This window comes from Acyrthosiphon pisum, chromosome A1, assembly GCF_005508785.2.
Source record: "Acyrthosiphon pisum isolate AL4f chromosome A1, pea_aphid_22Mar2018_4r6ur, whole genome shotgun sequence".
NCBI classification, from domain to species: Eukaryota; Metazoa; Arthropoda; class Insecta; order Hemiptera; family Aphididae; genus Acyrthosiphon; species Acyrthosiphon pisum.
The window spans coordinates 54,089,181-54,112,973 of NC_042494.1; the positions used below are offsets into that span (position 1 = coordinate 54,089,181).

The 23,793-nt window shown below is 30.9% G+C and overlaps 1 protein-coding gene across 1 annotated transcript in view; it reads right to left on the reverse strand.

The window, feature by feature from the left end:
* The window catches only part of LOC100163707 (semaphorin-1A), a 184,347-nt gene that overhangs the window by 683 nt on the left and 159,871 nt on the right, over positions 1-23,793 (reverse strand). The window contains exons 10-17 of the mRNA XM_008186929.3: positions 18,924-19,065; positions 12,678-13,026; positions 12,431-12,513; positions 11,063-11,285; positions 10,102-10,244; positions 8,537-8,665; positions 6,819-7,038; positions 2,415-2,652 (exon numbers count right to left, since the gene is read on the reverse strand). Of these exons, the coding sequence (XP_008185151.1) occupies positions 2,415-2,652; positions 6,819-7,038; positions 8,537-8,665; positions 10,102-10,244; positions 11,063-11,285; positions 12,431-12,513; positions 12,678-13,026; positions 18,924-19,065 (1,527 nt within the window). The remainder of the gene's footprint in view (positions 1-2,414; positions 2,653-6,818; positions 7,039-8,536; positions 8,666-10,101; positions 10,245-11,062; positions 11,286-12,430; positions 12,514-12,677; positions 13,027-18,923; positions 19,066-23,793) is intronic.

Sequence of the window (23,793 nt, forward strand, 5' to 3'; positions counted from 1 at the left end):
ATTTTTTATTCGTTTCTATGGTGATAAACAAAGCGTTAGAAATTAAAATCCCATTTTTAGCGTTTTTTTTCGTAATTTTCCGGTGGTTTTTCCCGTGGCATTAAAAAACTATTGAGAAAATCGAAAAATGACCTCTCTAAAGTATCATCTTGATCCAATTTGCTAAAATATAAGGTACTATATGTTGAAATCGAAACACTCCTTCTGGAAGAAATTTTGTATACATGATATAAAAATAAAAAATAAAATAAAATAAAATAAACACCACTGTAAAAACAATAGCTTCCTCGCTCCGCTCAGAATATAAAATTGTAATATTATAATGTTAATTCAACTTACATGGTATAATAAATAATAACAATATAAAATATCCAAACTGACAAACCGTCTCCGCTCAGAATCGTTTTTCTTATACAATGATATTATATCATTGAGTTCAAGTCTAATACAATCTATTATACAATAACCCACTTGTAACCTACTGTACAGCAGAGCGACATCCACTTACTCGCTTTTTTTTTTTATAATATTGGCGATTGAAAGTGATAACATGTAACGGGGACGCTGTGTATTTATTATATGTTATTTTACATGTTCCCCGTTACAGATCCACCCCCTGCCGGTCTGATATTTGATAAGCTTTCAATCGCCAATAGACGTTTGTCTGTGCAAAAGTCAAGCAATTCTATTTTTCAAAAAAAATGTACAGTTTTTGGAGCCATAATCTTGTGTTTTAGTATTCATTATAATATTTTCTTGAAATTTTCTGATTTTATACCAGAAAATATAAAACCAGACAGCTATATAGCTGCAAGTACCTACGTTATATTTCCTATACGGGTTATTGGATCTGTATCGTTCTTGCAGATATGTGCTACTTGCCTACTCGTAATTTTTTTTTTGTTTCATCAAATATCATCTAAACCGGATTTTTTATGAAAAAGGAGTTAGTTGTCTTGTTTTTGCATAGATCCCTTAAGCTCCCGGGTGTACGTCGATAGTCCAAGAATACCGAAATAACCTATATTCTATCTTAATGTTCCATAAGTTTAAGAGTTGTCCTATTTATACTTTTAAAATATTATTTTGTTTTATCGAATATTTATTGACAAATTATAAATGCATTTTATTACCAGCTTTAGGCAACGGATTTATATGAACAAAAAATTCTCAAAATAACTGTAACATGCTACACAATATGTACTTAAATTTTAATCCAAAACAATGTATTTAAAATTATATGTATAAACGTTGAAATATGCAAAATATGTAAAACACAATTAGTGTTATTTTAATGAGAACGATCTAAATTGGGGAAAAGTCTCACTAAATTTCAAACAGCTTATTCCAATACATATACATGCATTTGCATATAAATCCGTTCCCTACCTATATTAACTAGGCAACTAAATACTTCATTTACTTATTTCTGAAAACTAGTTCTTGAGAGTATCAAATTTTGCTCGGTATATTTATTTTAAAAATCCAAGTCAGTATTTTATGAGGTAGTACGTCATCGTATAATATAGCCGATGTGTCGAAACGTATATTATCGTCATAACGTCAGCTGTCGAAGGGAAGAAGAAGAAGAAAAATCCATATTATATATTCGTTTGGAAAAACCCGCAGTTACATTATGTACGCACGGATTAAGATACGGATATTATATATATTACATACTAATATATTATATATGTGTATTATAATACGTTTGCAACATTTATTATAGAGAATTTATTTTTTATTTTTTTTCTGTAATACGACGCTGGAATAACATTTTTGCAGGAAAAAGAGGGTATGGCTTTAATATTTTTATAAACATTCGTACCACTACAAACAGTATACATAATATCAACCTAATAATAATTGTGACTGCTACGGGTTCGTATCATTAGTATACGGGTTATGATAGAAATAATGAGGTAACGTAAGTAATTGACTAGGTAACAAATATTCAATATAATATTTTGTTTGAATCAAATTAGAAAAAAATATATATAATTAATAATTATTATCATAATCAATAATTTCACTGCCCATAGACCATTCAAAATGAAATCAGTGCCGGGCGGCGGCAAGTTTTCGAGTAGGTGACGGCCATATTATGACGTCTACCGCTTCGGTCAAGTCTTTGGAGAGGCTTCGAAGGCCCGCGTACGACCTCTGCGCACAAGACGTTGTCCGTCCCCGGTACTGATCTCATTTTGGATGGATTGTAAAATCATATTATGTGTGTATAGGTACATATTGATTTGAAGAGTAAAATAAAATTAGTCGATCATAGGCAATTGTCAGCTTGTTTTGTTACCTACAATGTACATATATAGGTCATTCCCGAGCACTTTGAATTGGCCGAGTATATAGGTATTATCGTAATATTATATATTTAGTGTGAGTTATGGGTTGGGGTTTACTTTGTGTTCCCTCTGCGACCGGAGCGTTCCGAAATGGTCGCGGATATTCTGCTGCTGCGAATAGTAACTGTCTTGAGCGCCGTTCGGTTGGAACTGGGTGAAGCCCATCGGAGGCATTGGTGCGTGTCTCAACGTGGCTTTCGGTGAACCATGTATCACCTTGTTGGGCGGTATCAACACGGGCTCGGCGTACGTGACCTCCTCTTGCGGCAGCAGTTTGGGCTCGCCGAGTCTTCTCCTGCAACGTTTGCATACACGATAATATTAAACGAAGAATTATACGACACAGGTAATAATCATTGTAATAATCATTGATCTGATGATGTAGACGAAAAAAAATAGGGAACAAGAAAAATGGCTATTGCTTATGGGAATTCCAATCATACAACGCTCGTTTTTAGTTTTACTCGTATGATATATATTATATTTTCTAAGCAACAAACACGGTTAGGTCAATCGAAACTGGATAATATTATAATATTATAGTCTTTTTTTATTATTATTGTTTATTGTTATTATGTCGAATGCGTACCGGGCTGCTTACACGGTATCGGACAATATAATATTTTGACACGTTTGTGTGGTAAATCGCCTATATACGCACTTGCTATATACTTACAGAGGTAGTATATTTTATGTGTAGTATAGTACACAGTCGCTATTATCATCACAGCACTAGGATTTATATATATATATACATAAATAAATACCTATAACACAATGCAGACAATGCAAACACACATAGATATTATATACATCAGATCCAAACGAATTATTATTATTATTATCACAGTATAAGGTTCTCCACCCCTTGTAGTATGTATCCGTGCATATACATAGTACATATACATACATGTGTATATGGTTCCCTTGGCAACGCTATTATTGTGTGTGTATAATATTCCACAAAGTCTGCCAAAAGAGTGGTACCGTCAGTAATACATATAAAAGCTTCCCGAAGGGTGTTTATAATTACTTCGCATAACTATCGCCTGTTTTTTTTTTTTTTTAATGAACTATAGTAGAAATTTTTTTTAAGTACGAAGCTAGATTTTTTACACGATATTAACATTGTGGGTTATCTTATTTTTGTTTTATGCGATTCGAAAACTACTGTAAGCCGTTTTTATGCAATAATATATGGACATAGATGATGATGTTAACCTACAACAGTAGCCAATCAATATCATTATAGATATAAATGCGAAATGCTCATAATAACGTTTTAATAATAGGCTGTAATTTATAATACATATATAAATCAATATAAATATATATGGCCAGTGGCTATACATAATACTTGCGTCCCAGCAAGGTACATTTTACAGGTAGTAAATTCGAACAGTCGCAAGTTATAGCTATATCATTATTGCCAATTTTATCCTTGTCACTAAAACTGAGATACGATATAAATCGATGGATATTATTGATTTATTATCAAACAACAATGTATTCTTTTATTAATATTTTGAATTTTATATTTAATTTATTATTGCTTAGGTAATTATCAATTGTCAAAACTAACAAAAAAGAAATTACTAAATAAAAATAGTAATTACAAGGTTATTTACCAATTGAGTGTTTTTTTTTCAAATATTTGTCTTGGATCGTTACATGTTTTACCTTACATATTATATATTGAATAAATATATATATATATCACGGCTCAGTTTATAATTGTCCAGTATTGATATTATGTTATGTTACAGTTAAGTGTTGATTAGTGTTATTTTGTGATATAACATTATAACTAATTATTTTATAAATTAATGAAAGTTGAACAATTAGGTATTAGTAAAGTATAAAATATACTCATTAACAGTTTAACCAGATATTTTATGTATTGATAACGAGTACTATGTTAATGTGTTAAATCAATTGTATGTATTGTTATTTGTTACTTACTTACTTTAATGTGAATACATACGAAACTGTATGTAATAACTAGATATTCTATAAAGTATAATAATAAACACTTTTATACATTTCTTTATGGAAATATTGTAGCATACAGTAAGTATTTTTAGAGAAAAATGGATACATTATAGAGTATATTATATTAAATTCGTATATTAACGGAGTATATTAAAATAATTGAATTTTTACCATCGACTTTTAGAACTAGGTTATAAAAAAAGAATACCGAGATCTGGGGATGTAAGTAGGCCATGACCTGTTTTTGACCTTTTTGATCCAGACGCCACTTACCTACGAAATAACATCTGGGACGCAGGTAGTATGCATCGATATTTATATACTTGTATATTATTTTTTGAAGTATATAAGTAAAGTACCTATATATAAATAATATAAATAGAAATACATACACATTACACAGTACATAGGTAAAATGGGTCTTACGTGTTTATCACAGTAAATAATAATTTTTTACAGTAGGTAGGTAATACAAAAAATAATTTGAGTAGAAAATTGTTTTTTTTTTAAATATTTATTTTAATTATGCATTCATAGAGGAGATTTATTAATTATTAATTAAGTTTTAAAATATAACAATTTGAATCTAATGGAAATTAACAATTTTACTTATAATTCGTATTTGCATACAAATCACTTTATATTTTTTTTAAACGCATAAAACCCTATTATATTTTACTTTAAGTATAACTAATAAATATAGACATAAAGTGGTAATAAGAAAAACAAATACCAGCAAATTTCTCGAAAACATGTTGGAAAACAATTATTTTTTTAGAACAAACACAGTGAAACGCTGAATAATATACGTTGCCGGCAATGTAGAAAATTCGGCTATTCTATGAGTAATTTACAAAAGATGTTTGGAATTTTTGATTAATAGTTATTCAAACATTTTATAATATACTAGCCGGGCATTTTAATGGAATATCCGAATGTCCAGGAAATTTATATAATGATCGATTAAAACCCATAGAGAATAAACGATGTTGTTGAGTGGTGCAAACATTTAAAAACTATAAAAACTACAATTCATGTTTAATTTCGAATTTTAGGTCATGCATATGAACGATAGGCGAGTCGCGATAGTGGTCGCATGTTTTTGATTCACTTTCAAGATGATAAATTTTATGAAAACACTCAACAATAATACTCTTATCGAATTACCATCGAATTATTAATATTTGAACCTTTATGGCTTTATATAAAATAAAAAGTCACTTGAAATATATTATATTAATTTAAACTAATACAAAATAAAAAAATTAAATTTTATAATATAATTAATAGTTATTATCGCTTTATGATTTATGATGTACCATATACCTATTGGGCGATAGTCTGATCACGAACCAACGAGTTTCCACAAAGATTATTTGATTATTGTAGGTACCTTTTTATCCGAAATAATACTGAAGTCAGTTTATTTAAAACTTGGGTGATTATATAATACTCATTTTTCATGAGGTTCATGAGTCATGAATCTACTTCCGTGACTACTAAATTAACATAAAACATTTGTATACATAACATTTGTTGGAAAATTCTTTGCTTTTCATAGTGAAAATCGTTTAAAACTGACTGTAAAATCTCTTGGTGACCAAAAAAAATTAATAAACTATAAATATAAAACAAACTAACAAAGTTATAAAAGGTCATCGATATTATATGGTTACATTACAGTTTAGAGTATTTAATAAATAATTCCTAACGGCTAACGCTAAGGTTTTACATAAAAACATAATTTTAATCACAGGGTTTTTAGGGTTTTTTTAAATAACATATTTTTAATCAGAATGACATACTTTATGAAAAATGTTAATTTATATTAAATAAATAGTTTTAATAGTTATATTAACACACTTTGAAGTTTAAATGAGTGGAATAACAGACCATAACTTTTTCAGAGTACAGCTACCAGGGGTCCTGGCCATTATACATTACTCGTCTAAACTTTCAATGTTTGTATGAATGAAAAAAAACTAATTTACCAATGTTCAATAATTAAACATACACACCATCATTTGAAAAGTATTCACTTTTGGATTATAAAATTAAATATATAATAATATAGTCTTTTAAAAAGTCAAAAAACCTGAAAACTCACTATTATACGATGGAAAAATAATAAATATATAGATTTATAAATAAACTATACAGGAAACCAGAGCCGTGCCAATAGTGATTGGAAAATGGGGCAAGTGCCCTGGGGTGGTAAAAGTTCTGAAATTTTAAAGGGCAGCAAATGTTTAAATATACATGTTTGATAGGGGTGCCAAATATTATTGCCCTGGGGCGCCAATGAAAGTTATAGCACGGCGCTGAAGGAAACACTTTTTTTTTCATAATATTATATAGCACATAAAATCCCAAAATTGACAAGGGAAAATGAGTTATTGTAAATGAATCATTCTGTAATATCATATGCGACGATTATGTTATATTGTGTCGACGGGTACCTATACTTACGCATTCATGTTGTGCCGTTGTTCGAAATATTCATATTCTGTGTCCGGGTATGGTAAGTTGTCGTCTTCGCTCTTCGTGCACCGCCGGGCGCATGCGTAACCGGCCAGGAAACCCGTCAGCAGCGCAGCCAAACACGCGGCGAACACGGCCGTCAGCACAGTTTCCATGGTGTAGCTGCCGTCCTGGCGTTCGTCTACCCTTACGTCGTCGTTGTTGGCGCCTTTAGGGTGGGCAAAAATAAAAATAAGGGATGAACAACGGGATTTTTGTCTTGGGTAATCTGGCGGATAACGTCCGACCATTTGGTATACACAGTGATCATTGCATCACGATTATACTGCAGACATGTTATCGTAATGTATGTTTTTGAAGAATAAGCGCACATTTTCAAAAATTGTGTTCGATGGTATTGACCAGAAATCATTTAAAAGAAATGTTTTCAAAAACACATACATTTCTCGTCCCCAAAAAAATGATGACTGTATATTAATATTTTTATATTATATATATATTATATATATACACTAAAATCAGCCATATAATCACAAAAATAAACGCTTTATTATTATCCACATCATCGACAAATACGGCATACATATACAAATTAAAACGTATAGGTAGTCTCGATTAATATTAATTTATTAATAATATGGTCTCGATATACATAGGGCAAAGTAAATTTGTTTTGGTTAATACGAGGTACATTAAACAACTCATTTCTCAAGATGATATCGTTATTTTTGAATACTTAGGTACTTTGAAATCATTAGTTTCGATTTGGGATTAAGCTACGCGCATTAATTAGACATTAAAATATTGTGATTTGTTATAAATTAAAAATTGTTTTAAAAATATGTATTCTATTGAATCAATTTATCATTACGTCACCGTCAACCCAGTGAAATCTTAGAATGAAATAGTATACTATCGTCGGTGAAGTATTATTTTTTTTTATACTAAAACGTTTTCAGTCCACGATTTTTATCCATACCAAAGTAAAAAAAAAAATAAATAAAACAACAAGCTGCAGGACACAAAAAGCAAATTGATGGAATTTAGTCGGGAGGACTTTACCGCGGGTCGCAATGTTGTAAAAAAGAATAATCCCATTTTAAACGTATGGTAATTCTAATTCATGTCCCCATAATTTATGCACTAAGGCTATATATTTTAGGTACAGCTTCGGAGCGTATATGATCTGAAACGTGTGTACACCTACGTAAGTGCTGTTTCAAAATTAGCCAGAAAATGTATACCGGAAAGTATATGTTATGTAATGAAACAAAATGCAGTGTACCAAAAACAGTTTGACCCTTTTTGCCAATCGCAATTTTTTTTTTATATACATACGGTCGTTGAAAACACCGTGCGTTTAAATAAATCGATTTTCCATCACGAAGAAACTTCGGATGTAACCGGGCGCTTTTGAGACATACTGCGTATAATAGGATTCTATACAAATTCTATATGAATATAGATCTATATGCGCACATAACATATATCAGTGGCGCCGCTCCTATATGGTTCACTCATGGGCTATGTCAAATGTCGTAGGTAATTGAAGAGTGGTGGGTCATGGGTGGGATTTTCGTAATACAATAGAACTCCGCGAGGTTTTTCAGGTAGATATATACTACATTATAGAAATCTGTCATTGGTATTTCAGATATGAAATCTGCACCACTATATTATTATTACTATTATTATGTAATACTCACCGAACGGCGGAGCTTGGTCATCTTGCGACAGATTTATCGTATCGCCAGCGTCTTCGATCGATTTACCAATAGCGCCGCTCTGGGCGTTAGAAGCGAACCCGATGCCCGAGTCTTTTCTACTGTTGGACGCTGAAAGAATGGCCGAAAAAAAAAATAAATTAACTTATACATAAAAGCATACGCGAAAGATACATATTTATAATTATTATATAGGCGACATAATATATAATAGATATTTTAAAAGTCGTATATGCAGTTTTAAACGGTAAACACTTAGGTATATGGTTACCTATCTCGAAAAGTATACGCATTATCGAAAAAATGTCTTAATGAGAACTCTTGAATAAATTGGTATTTGGAATTCTATAAAATGTTCGTGCAATACTATACGATCTTCTATATGATATGGTATATAGATTTAAATACGCATAAGTTATAACTAATTAACCATATTGTTTCGATGTACATTTTGTTATAATGTTTTGAAGGTGTACATAAAAATTCTTTATAACAAGAATTCTACATAGAAATATTAAATTTAAAATGTATGTATTTATTTAAAACATAATAGTTATACTTTTCCATATAATGAGTGTTATTTATTCTGGAAATTATCATCCGGGAAATAATATATGATGTACATATACTTAATGTAAATCGACTGCAGTGCGCTGCCCATAGCCAGAAGTAACTTACTTAACTTAGTTATTTTTTTTATAATTCGAGAAATGGTGCGATTGACTTCAAGGGAAATTAAAAGTTTTAAGCAAAATACAGATACTAGTAGATTCACTCAAAAACCATTTATTTTAATACAATTTTAATCAAATCCTAATATTAATTATGTATTTGATATTGAATTTGTATGTCACTAATTTTTACTTTGCTAGAGTATTAATTGATAGCATTATTATAATTATAGAACAATATTAAAATTGTTATAAATATATATAAATACGTGTATATAAAATTATGAGTTGTTAAATCAGGTTTTTTGTTTAATACAACCAGGTATTATTAAAAAAAAAAAAGTATTGTTATAGTATTGTTATAACGTGCAACTGAAATTATTGAATTCATGTGAATTAAATGTTTTTGTTCAGTTATGACGTGTTAATCAATTTTTTTTCGAAGTTCATAGTTGAATGTATAATTAAATGCGTAGCATACAATGACCTCCCAGTATAGTTTCCACCCATATATTGCGCGCAGATGATAACTTCAACATTTTATCATTCGGTAAGTTGATAAGTTGTATCAAAACTTGAAATCACTTAGAATTTGAATTTATCCCCAAAACGCAGTTATTTTACAAAGTCTTCGGTTTCACAAAAATAAATCACGAACAAAACTGAAGGTGATTACACGAAAATATTTGTTGTTCCTTTAACTCTGGACCGACGCTCGCTGTTTACACCCTATACCTACAGTAATATTTTATGGCTATTCGTTATATACCTACGTACTCATTTGCATCAAGAGTGTTCTACGAGTTAAATTAATCACCCCTTATAATATATTTTATTATGGGCCTGCCGTTTTGAAATATATTAAATCGTACTCACCCGAAGGGCATTCGTGGTGTAATCCGGTCTGAATATTCTGGATGAATTCGTGCCATCGGGTGGTAGGAACTTCACGCATCGAACGGCATTTCTTGTAGACTTTGTCAAATGCACAATACGGATCTTGGAGACCGATGCATTCGCTGAGAACAACGGGATCGGAACGTCATTATAATATTATCGGTGGCTGCTGATGCAGGGTGCTGGGATTTTATCATTATAATTGTTATGACATTTTTGTATGCACAGCTGCAGGGCGACGATAACAATCGAATTTTAGAGAGAGCTAAGGGGGTATATATAATAAAGTGGTAGGTAAGGCGTATTGTCAGAAATTCTATGGCGATTGAGATTAATTATTGCGTTTTTCCTCTAAAAAATGTCCGATATATTATAATATGCGTATATATTATTTTATGCCTTAAGACATAATATATATTATTATTATATTCGTTGGAGTTTTCGAGAAATTAAAGCTATCACGACTCGACAGCATGGTACAAGTTATTAAGAATTTTTCTTAGAATTTTATAGTTCTTTTTACTCTTTTACGCAATTTTCGAAACTATTTACAAAAGTAAATAATAAAAATATTACTTTTATTATTTGTGTTTGAAAAACAGTTTAGGAGTAAAGTGTTGAAATTTGAATAAAATAAATATTTACGAATTTATATATATATAAATATGTACAAGTACATTATTACGAACGAAATATAATCAAAACTTTGATTACCTAACCAACTTTTAAAATAAAAAAAAATAAACTTCAGCCGAGTAAAAGTTACGGCGTAGAAAATATGTTCTAGTGGAGTAAGTATACATATAGTTTGTCGCAACAAAGAAATATTAAATTAATTTGATGAACAAGGCTTTGTACAATAATTATAATTATAAATTTTAATTCTTTATTCGGTCTTGATATCCGTTATCCATATATTATAATGTTGATAAATATTTACCCGCAAGTGACTATAAGTGCATTTTGACATCTGTCGAGTGGAAGCGATACCACTTGTCTGTCGGTAATGACCAGCAGTCTCTTGTCTTCGAGCTTTATGTTTCGCACGGCGGTGGTAGTTCCGGGACCACCGAACTCGTAAAGCTCTTCAATGACCACCGGGCTCACTTTTTCGTTAGTGTCCGCGCTGGCCGCGTTTATTGCTTTTAACACTTTTCCGCTATCTACAAGTCGAATAATAAACGATTATATATGCATATTATATATACCTGGCCAGAAGCACTCCTAGGAGGGCACACATCACGCATTTTTTAGGAATATATTATTATCTAATTCAAACGTAAGAGACCCGACAAATCTTCGCGATGATGAGGCGCCCACTGTATAGATCAAGTATTATAAGTGCATTGCAATCATAATGATTATTATTATTATAGTTATATGATGGTATTATAAAACATTATAACGGTGACATAATGTTATATCGAAGGTGCCGCGAGTCAGAAACTCGAAAATCGAGACGATTGAAAACTAAACGGATTAAACGACAATGTAAGCGGCGTGTAATATTATACCTATATATCATATAATCACTTTAAAGGCGTGAAACAAACACCCCGATGCGCTTTACCACGTAATACCATCAATATATATCAAAAACATACAGTCGTGCGAAATCAAATAGTTTAGTCGTTACTATATATTTATTATATATGCGCGTGTGTTTTATAATATTATACTAAAACGGGGTAGTAATAAATGGACGAGATTAGGGGCTAATCCAAATTTTAAAATATTTAAATTTGTTCGAAATAAACATACGCATTGATACGAACAGATGATTATTAAACATAAGGTTTACAGCGTTGTACAAGCACAATAATGCGTGTTGAGTAGGATAATTTGTGACTCACAATTATACAACAGTGTTAGGTATGCGTAATACATTACAGTTATTGTGACCTAAATATGAAAAAAAGAGTTGTACATAGGAAACATCGCAACTCGAACCTCGCAAGTAACAGCTGCGATACTGAGAAGATATTTGTGAAGACCTACAAAATATTAGAACAGTGAATACCATCGAAATGGACTTTTAAAAGACTCCATTCAAATGATCGGGTCTTTCGGTTGAAACAAAGTGGCAGAGTTTGTACAATAGATACCAGCAGGGTGCATGTGGCATCCACAGACCCATCCCATATAACAGCCTAAAATTGAAACCCTGTACATCCCTTATCGTGCGCAGCTGTATATTATTATATACCTTACAACTCAAATTCACCCATATAACTTTCTTGTGGTGGAATGCAATTTGGATGCAATTCCAAGATAATAAGATAATAAGATAATAAGTCTTTGATTTTACCTGTCCCGATAAAGAGAACGTCGTAGGTCTTTCCGTCGATGGCTTTCACTTGTGGGTCCACTGCGATCACCGTGAACCTATAACTGCGTGAGCGGAGACGAACACAGAGAGAAAGAGAGAGAGAGAGAGAGAGAGAGAGAGAGAGAGAGAGAGAGAGAAAAACGATTAGACAATGTTATTATAAACTTATTATATATTAGGAAACACGAACACAGTTGGATGTGTGGGGGAAGGCGGTGACACTTACTTGACACTAGTGCGGACAATGATTGGCTGTTGGTAGAACGACCGGACGGCCTCGTCCATCAGGGAATGGCTCTTGATGAAGTTCAGCGTGAGGTCAGGCAGCGTCCGGGAGTCGTTGGCACATTGGCCCGGTCTGGGGTCCGGCACCTTGGACCCGGGTACTGGTAGCCAGTTGTTGTTCATGTAGGTCTGTTCCTTGAACTCACCCTCGAACGAGTCGAGCACGTCTGACAGCGAGAATGCGCACACTGCTGACCCGGTGATGCTGTTGACCGGTGTCGTGAACACGCCGTACATCATGAAATGCTGCTTGGTGCCATAGACACCTTGCACCAGGTCCGTCGACGATTCTGAGGAGATGATACCAATTAATAAACACATAGACATGACAACATTAACTGTAACTACATTAACGTTGAATTTTTATTTTATATTGTTACTGCGGCATGTACCTATTGTAAATATGCATAAGCTGCGCCCAAATAATATTGGTATAGGTACATACAACCTTACGGGCATGTAGGTACCAAACGCTCCAAAAATCACAAATGCAAATCAAAAATCAAAATTGGATGGGATAAAAACAAGATATACCTAAATCGCAAAAGTTATTTATATTCGAGCTGACAGATACCAAAATATATTATTCGCAATAAGTGTACATATTGTATAATGGACGACCCACGATACAAAGTAGCTATAACACCGTGTCACTGTAAAACCACACAATACCTGTGATGTACAAGTGGATTTTATCATTAACCAGTTTTAAATATTAATTAAAAATATTGTTGTCACATTTTAACTTTATATTTTATGTAGGTACACAATACACATCTAAAAACTACATCCATTTTTCGACAGCATCATTGCATATTTTGACTATTATTATATTTATATTTGTGTATTTTGATGAATACTACTAAAACGACCATACATTTATAAAAGGAATAGTTTGTAAAATACCAAAGGCTGCAAAGATTTTGATTTAAAAATTACAGCTTTAATGTAGCAGTAATTATTTTACCTAAGTACCTAATTAATTAATGAAAGCCATAAATCTGTTATAAATTACTCAATACCTACTCGCAGGTGTGCGCATTGGAAGTGCAGGTAGTACATTTCACGTTCAACATAATACCATAGTTGATTTTGCACTGTTCAATTTTAATTTAACACTATAATTATTTTATCAGAAATAATTTGAAATTATGATATTCCAATGAAAATGTTTTGTGAACAAATTCAATGCACATTTTAAATGGTTTATTTGTATTAATTATGTTAGAACTATCCCGGTTATTATTATAGATCTGTTATATCTTGATAGTATAATATACAAAGATAATATGACTATTGGCTATTGTCTTTGTTAAATGTTTATTTTGTTGTGTTTTTATCATCAGTAGTTGATCAAAAGAAAACAACAACCTAATTGGTTTTTTACAGTGAAGATAACTATGTTTTTTTATTTGATTAAAGTATTTGAAATACGTCATTACGGCATTAAGTTTTGACATAATAATTGATAAAAAATTAATTGATATTATATATCGTAAATCGTTATCCGATATTCACTGTCATTTCCGAGAATAATATTCCTATCCAGGATTTCCAGTCCATTTGCGTTCCCAGGAATTGCTCAACCCTAATCAAATGTCTACACAGAGATTCAAATTGTTTGGCTAATGTTACTCAACTGTTTGTAAAATATAATCAATACTATAGCGGGCCGTTGCGGCCCACGCCGATAACCCGATGAAAAAAATATAATCCTTCTTTATAACAAACGTGAATTTAAAAAAAAAATCATGCCCCAAGATTAAGTTCGCTACACGTGAATAGTATAATAATTGTAGAAAACTATGTCGATCGAGGGTTCGTGTGTGGATGTGTCTTATTTCACAAATTGTATATATTATGTCACATGCGAGCTTGGACACACTCGGCTGATTAAGTGGTTTTTGAGTGTCGTACCTTTTGAACACTCGAGCGCCGAAGTTAAAATTGTTTACAGTCTACTTAATGCGGTACGTACCTACTTACAAAAGTATATTAATAAATGTCAAATACATATAAATATCCGGCCTCTTATGCGAGTACGTTACTGGACCGTAGTTCAAAGGGAGAGCGATTAAAAAAAAAAAAAAACCACTTGTCATATTAAAAGAAATATTAAGCACTTATACGATCATTTAAATAAAGAAATCCGGATTTTCGAGATGTTTAGAACATTATAATAAGGACGTAGTATACAATTAATATTGCGGTACAACAATTTCAACATTTTATGTTCATATTATCCAAAACTATAATACATTGTATGAAGTCAAATACAAACAAATATAATGACGCAATATATAAGGATGATGACAATATGATACGAGCTATATATAATTAACAGATACTGTATTATGATCTTTAGGTGACTCGAGAAAAAGCAGAATTTATACAAGCGCACAGTATAATTATTAAATAAAAGTTGAGAAACGGGTAACGCTGAGCCTGCTTCTTATATAGTGAATTAGCATTTTTATAGAGTTATTATTATATTATTATTATAATAACAACTGGAATTGCAGGAAGAAAATAGAAACAGTTTGCAGATCAGTAGCTGCAGTGTGTACAGAACGGGGTACGCGTTCGATTTTTTTTTTTTTTTTTTCATCATATATTATAATAAACAGAGCTTTGTAGTAAAAAATATATATAGTGTGCACACGTGCGACGCGATTACAATATTATTATGTACCGTAATGCGCCGCATACAGGGGGTTCGGTGCCATCATCTCCTATCCTATCTAGACTCGAGGGGAATACGAAATTGTATTACTGAAGAAAATCGAGCTTTGGCATATACAGCGAATATTATCGAGCCACAGCGGAGAGGGAGATTCTAAGAAAACAAGATGTTATTATATTATTAGTTTCTACGGAGGATTAAATCCACAACACGTATTATCCCCGCGCTCAAACAAAAATTCGATTTATCATTTAAAATTTTTTTTTATTTAGTATTCCGGTCATTGACCAGTCTGAACACACGTGTTATGTTATTACAATAATATGCATACCATGAATATTAACGATTATCATTTATAATATTATTGTTGTACGGAGAATCGGCAATTTTGTATGATTCCATATCATCATATAATTTGATGTCCAGAATTTTTTCAATATAATGTACGCTTCTATGGGGGACAGGCAAGGTATTTGAAACAATTCTGTGAACAAATTCAATTTTCTCGCTGGTGGAGAATTCAATAAACACTAGGTATATATGTGTCTATGGAAACACTCTGAGAATGTGGGTATAATATCATAATAATAATAAGTAGTATATCTACCACTCGCCATACCGGGTATCACTAAAATCCGTAAAATATGTTGAAAAAAATTTTGAGCCACATATTATGTGAGATATTTTCGATTGAAATATCTACTTCCTATGCTTAATAACGATAGTAATATTACAACATCAGACGGCAGTGTTTGAGAAATAATGTTTAAAAATGAATACCTATCTAGATAAATGTACGGACTATCTAATAACGGTATGCAGAATTACAAATAAGTTCAATTGTGTAAATAAGAACATTGTTCAAACTAATAGTACATATTAATATATTTATTAATATTTTTTACCAAGAACAGTTAATAAGCAATAATAATAATATTGTTTTTGAGACTGAAAAGTTCGAGTTCTCACCCAAAAAAAGTCATGACAAAATACAATTAGAAAAAGTTCGGTTTTCTTGTTTATATTAAAAAAAAATATTTCTTTACTGAACGTAGTACCTATGTATTAATATTATTGTATATTATTATTAATTGTTAAATGAACACATTTTGTATAAGTGTCGTAGTATACGTAGAGTAAAATAATAATATTATAATAAAGCAGTAATAGGTATTATAATAGAATTACATTGATAATTAAGTTAATAGTTTAATTATTTTTCCGCAGTTGGTATAAAATTGTTTGTGTTTGTATTTCTCGACTGCTATATCGTCTGCTGTAAATTGTAATATTAATAAATAAAATAATCGAAGTAATTGAAATCATCGAATGAACACAACTAAAACTATATAGGTGTGAAAACACAATTGAATTCATAGAATAAATCAATTGCATATCGCATATTATAATAGCAGAATAATGTGCCGTCATATATTATCAATATTATAATATCGAGCATTTTACAACAGTTGGTACCTACAACTGCTGATACAATACGAGAAAGGCAATTGAAATTATTATGATCGATGATGCGTAGGTATTGTTGTAGTAGGCGCATTTGACGATCGGGTGGTCAGTGACTGGACTTGGAAGCGGGCGCCAACCGACGTATTAATATACCTAAGTACAATGGCCGGGCAGGAAATATCAGTCGTAGGTAACCTATACCTACGCGTGTTTTGTGTTTATTTTATTGACTCAAACGCTGAATAATATCTACACGAATGGTTGAACATTTATATTAATACATTCGTCATTGTACTCACGCTTTAGTTTTAACTGCCGTACATATATTGTAAGCGGAGAAGTGCAAAGGGAGACACATAATGCCCGCGCACGTGAGAGAAAGACAGACGGAGTGAGAACAAAAGAAGTTCAGCAAGGCGAAAGTGGTTTTATAATTAAAACCATGCATAAGCGGGTAACCTTTAATGTGCTCGAATAATTTTTCCGCGGGTAGAAACCCCATATCTCTTTCTCTGTTTCTGCCTCCCTAAGTATTTTATTCGTTTCATATATAATAGCAGCGCGGTGGACTTTTTTCCCCCTCGGTGGTTTGAGGAAAATGAAAAATAATAATTAGTTTAGGGAAAAAAAATAGACCGTTTTCCTTTCTCGAGGTTTATATATTTATTTATTTTATTATATTTATTTATTTTTTTTTTTGGAATGGTGTAGCAACGAACAAGAACACGATGTTCAAAAAGTTATTCTATGAAAACTTCAGTTTCAGTTCAATTACTTATTCGTCTGTTTTACTTTTCCGCTGGGCACACAAAACGTGACTTTTTATTCATAATAAAATCACCTCAAACGATTATTTCCTTTCATGTCCTCGGGGAGTAAGCAATACGATAATATCAAATATAACCGCATTGTTTCTACTTTTATTTCTAATCAATTTTGTTCACAAGACAAATTTCCTTTAAGGCTATGGTAGTGAAAAATACTGTACCATGATTATGTATGTAGGTAAATTATCAAAATACTTCCACCATCGCATAAACAAATATAAACAATAACTGATGAAATGGATTGATTATAATAACCGCTATTCAACAAATATAATAATATAGTTTATTTAAGCATTAAATTACTTATATTATATACGCAGGTATATTATATTATGTTGGCCATGAAATTAAACCGTATTTGAACATCGTATAACAATGAGACAAAACATAACTAATAATGTATTATCATGTTAGATCTAGTCATATATTTTTATATTATTATAACGTAGATAAATAAAATATAGGTTATTGTGACATATATTAGTAAAAGTTATTGATCTCGAATCGAAAATCCAGAAATTACATTCCGCATTAACCGTGTAGAAGACGGACACTACGAATTGGGTACTATATTTATAATATATAATATATATATATATATCATAATAATCTAAAGTTCGTAATTAAACGTTTCATAAACCGTTGAAACGAATTATACTTCGACTTATTATAAAGAAACGGCAAAGTTTATATTATGTACATCATATATGATAAACGCGGTTATGAGAGTTTTGATTGATGTTTACCTCTCGACGTTCTGCACTTTAGTATTACCGCAGAGGTAAGGAATTACTTTTGATATTACATTCCTAGGTACCTACTATGGTTTGGATGCTTTCATTTGTATTCGTTATTAGCGGGTAAAAATGTATTTCGTATTTTTTTTTTCTTTCGGCTTACCTTATTAAATAACTGTAAAATTTATAACTAGGGATATTTTCAAACAGTCTTTAATAAATTATTATAATTCTATAACGTATTCCATCAACTCTTTGTATTTTATCACCCGAAAAGCCAGACGGGTATAATGAATAAAATATATAATATAATATAATAATTGTACTCAGAAGCTCTTTGTTCTACATGTGGTTTTAATATGACTGGTACCTACACCAGATTAAAGAAAAAAAAAACGCGACAAAAAACGCCTGCAGTAACTCAATTATGAATAAAGCAAAGTTTCTCATACAACGCTGCTGGAGATACTCACGTATTTCGTTGAAATAAAACGGAAATTCGCCAGGTACGGAACAGTTGAGACGAGACTTCAGATACGATGTCCACCGGTTTTTGAGCTGTTGCGGTCCACCACGATCGTTTTTGCACACCCTCGCCACCCGAGAGAATACGTTCTAGAAAATAAGTCGGTAAGTGAATGATTATACTTAATAATAATATTTTACTATGTACATTCTGCAGTCAATACGAGAACCGGTGTCAACGACTAATTTCACAACTAAGACGGCCATAAAATTGGATTATTTTAGAAGGTAAAAAACTAACCACGTATGACAAAAAAAAAAAGCAATGATTTATTACGTCTGTTATACACTTTATTACGCGGTCGAATTAATGAGCGGCAATCCCCAGAGACTGTCTCTGTGCTCCCTCGTCGGCAGCCATTTTGTCATTAAAAAGGTAAAAAAAAAAATGGAAGTGGACATGATTAAAAAAAAAAAAGGAGAAAGATAGGTAGGTATACGCACATAAATGTAAGAGAAAAGGTGGTAAAAAAAAAGTAATATGTTAAAACAAATAACTACAATAATACGTTTACATTGGTATAAAGACGAGAATTAAACGAAAGTGTAAAAAAAAAACAAAAAACAAATATTGTTTACTTATATAGGTCTGAATAAATATTCAAATGAAAATCGAAGTTTCTAGTTTTAAAAAAAATTAAAGGAAATAAAATTTGCCCAACCACACCAATATAAGTTATAGATATGTGCCCACGAACAATAATTTATCTATTAAGTTCTAGAAACTATAATATAGTATAATATAACTTATAATTATGTTATAATATATTATATAATATTTTATTTAATATTATGATAAATGCGATTACACACCACTTTCTTTAACAAACCGTATCGTCATAATTTCTATAAACACACACACACACACACACACGCACACACACACACAGATATATACGACACAATAATATTAACTAGGAAATATAATATACACTTAAGACCGGAATGTAATTCACAGAATTTACATTTTAAAGCCATTAGTCTTGCGTACGACGGTGCACGATTTTCAGAAAGTGATCATGATGCACTTGGGGGTCCAAAACCCTAATCTTTTTTATGACACAATAATATTATGTACATTGTATACGTTTATATATATATTATGATATCTATATGGTCAGATTATATTAGGTATACGTTTTCGAATACCGAACCACGCCAACGGTGCTAATACATTTTTGATATGTTGTGGAATAATTTGTGTTTATGCGCTGGTCGTTAAATGTTGAAACGCCATAACACGGTAACATATTCAAAAAAATAACGTAAAAAGATATCGTAGACAAAAACGATTTATTTTAGAGTTGTAAACGCAACAATCGATTATTGTGTGACACAATTTTTTGTTTTACACGATTTTCAATTGATCGTAAAATATGACGCACCTAGAATCATTAAAATCGAAAAACTGCACAATTTCATTAATATAATATATTTTATAAGGTCAAATAATGTTCAAATAATATTAGGTATAATGCATCGGCTATTTTCTGAACCACTCGAATACCACGAGAAAATCTACCCAACACTATTTTCCAAACCACTCGAGTACCACAAAAATATCTACCCAACACTACTTTCCATACCACTCGAGTACCACGAAAATATCTACACAACACATTTCAAACAAGATAAACATGACACAAATTGTAATACATACACGCTACAGAGCCACATATTATGTATGTTTATAATATGTATGGTTACAATGTTACATATGTTGTTATATGGTTATGTCATATAGGGATGATATAATATGTTTGAATATTATGATGATTTTTCCTTCAAATACAATCATCACAATTATTTATAATGTATAAAATCAATACTTTATTTAAGTTGAAAGAAAATAAATACACCTATATAATATGTATATTATATAAATATAAATAAAATCGTCGAAAAGTTTAATGAGGTATCCTATAGGTATTTTAAAGCATTTTGACGATAAGTAAACCACTATTACACAAGTTGATTTATAGCTTTGAATATTATAATAAATGTAATTTTATATAAAGGTTATAAATTAGTATTGAACATTGAAACTCAAATTGATTTCAGTGTCAAATTATTTTCGTTATTTATTTCAGATATTGGCGCAAAAGCTACGTATTGAATTCATAAACATAATTATTATTAATGTTTTTCTTTTTATTATTCTTTAAAACTAAGTTGAAGAACTTGTTATTGCGTTCGGGAGTATCCAATCTATCAAATTGACATATTTAAAATTATTGTTTAGCTTCTCTAATATCAAAGATAAAATTCCATACATTTAAAAAAACAAAATAATAATAAAAATTAAATGACTGAAACTACGAAATTTATCAAACATCATAGTATGATTAATATGATAATATGATCTAGACTAATATTCAAGTACCTATAAGTAAACAAACTTTTTTAAATTCACAAGATTTTTACAAACGGGTTACAAATGATTTGAAATTATAAACCAGAAATGTTGACAATACGTCTAATTGCTTCTAACTGAATAACAAATTGAAAAAAAAAAATTAAGTATAAAGTCATAAATCATTTTGTTTTTTGTCTGTATAAAGTGCGTAAATTTTTACGAGAAATGCAATTAATTGATTTTACAATGATAAACTATTTAGGGTACTGGTGAAATGATAAACTCATTATCCACTAGCAGTAATCAACGACTCAATTTGTAAAGACAATCTTCGAAAATAAAAAAGCAATTCAATAACAATAGATCGTAAGGAAAATTCCGTTAACGTCTCATTAATTATTATTTATTATAGATTATGTTTGTATAAAATATTAAAATTAAAATACGACAAAAACTAAAATAATGATATTTTTGAAAATATACACATTGCATAATGTATACCAAAGTATACTTTATTTAATTCTCAAATTAAAGTACTATTATTTTTTTTTTATGTAGAGACTTTTAGAAGCTTTTCAATTATAATAGTGTTGTTTTAATTTTCATTTTAAAATCTAAAAATGAATATGCAATGGATCTAAAAAAAATTTATTGCATCCATAAACAAGTAATTTCACTTAGCCGAATGGACCAACATAATAGGTTTAGTGTATCTCTTTGTTAATTTATTTTATAACTATAAACAAGCTAAATTATCTCATCCAAACAATTCTCTTCAGTTATTCGAAACGAATATTACTATTATCTATGTAAGCCGCGTTGTTCCCGATAAACAATATATTTGGTATTTATATGTACGTTAAATACTTATAAAATATTATACCAGAAACTTTGTTTTAAATTCAATGTTTTTAATAATCATAAAATGGATAACTACCACGTTATAAAATATGTAGTAGGTATGTACCTATACAGTTGTACAGTAACTACGATATATGTAATATTTTTCGTGTCATTGGAATGACAGTACCTAGAATATATTATGATTCAAGTACGACTTTTTGATATTTTAGTTCCACGTACGTTGTTGCCGAATGTAAGGCAACGCCTTTTAAACTCAATTTCAATGAGAAACATGACTTATAGATATATACTGAATATTTCACTGGAACTAAATTTTATTAAAAATGTGTGTACTACTTCATATATTATGAACAAGCTATTCTGTTTATTGTCGACATAAAAATCGTTATTAGCAAATAATAGCTATACAGTATAATATTGGAACGATAATCTATACGCTCAACATCATAACTCATTTAGTATTATCATGTACATCGATATACTTGTCGGGGAAGATTATAGAGTACACATGGAAAAATCGAATCTTAAACGCAATAAAATAACACGTAATAAACCTCTACACTAGATACCCTAAAACTGAATGTCTCTAATGATATTATGACCGTGGATAAATATTGAAATTTAGATTAGTATAATATAATAATATATAGGTTGTAGGTACTGCGTACGTGCAGGTTTAAGCCACTGAACTTTTGTTTGATTTTGTATTTTGTAGCTGTAATATAATTTGATATACAAATTATAATTACTGCGTACGAAACCGCAGCAGGTACTTAACAAAGGAACGAAATAGTTGCCTTTCGCGACTACAAACGACTTGCCCGCATATGCGTGTCTCTCACATATCACGTAAAATGCCCACATACGGCCTTTAAGACATACCGCCGCCCTGGTGAGGCAGTCTGAGAAAATTTAATTGTATTAACGGTTATTCGCGGCAGGTGAATACCAGTCTGACGTATTCGCGGTGTACTTACTATAATATACGATACACGCGCAGAAAGAATCACAAACGTTTAGGAAAGTCCCGCGAATGCGTGAGCCGACCTATTCGGCGGTAATGATAAACGTAAATTCAAATATTTTTTTAAGGAGAAAACAAATTTATTCGACCGAGAAAAAACTCGTCAGACTTCAAAAGAAACGGCGCTTTACATTGTTTATGAACTGAATATGTATGGGAACGGAAGAACGTTTGTAGTCATGGGGTGGAAGTTGTTCAACGTCATCGTTTCAATGCGTATAATATGTCTTATAAGTATAAATTATGATATTATATATAGGTAGGTAGGTATAGTATTATAATCATGATATGCATTTATTTAAATTGGAATCGGCGAAAGCGCATCGATAAAAATAATTGTTTGCAATAAATATCACAAGCGAATGTTCATAAGCATTTTTTATATATATATATATAAAAAGTCATCGTCGTTACCTATGAAGTTTATGAGACTATGGAAAAAAATATGTATTTCTTAAAATATTTTTAAAATAGCGCAGCTCGTACAAACTTGAAAAAAGCACAGTAAGTCATCATTTATATCATAAAACGCTGAAGTGTTGTGTCAGGTACCTACAACAGTTATATACGTCTC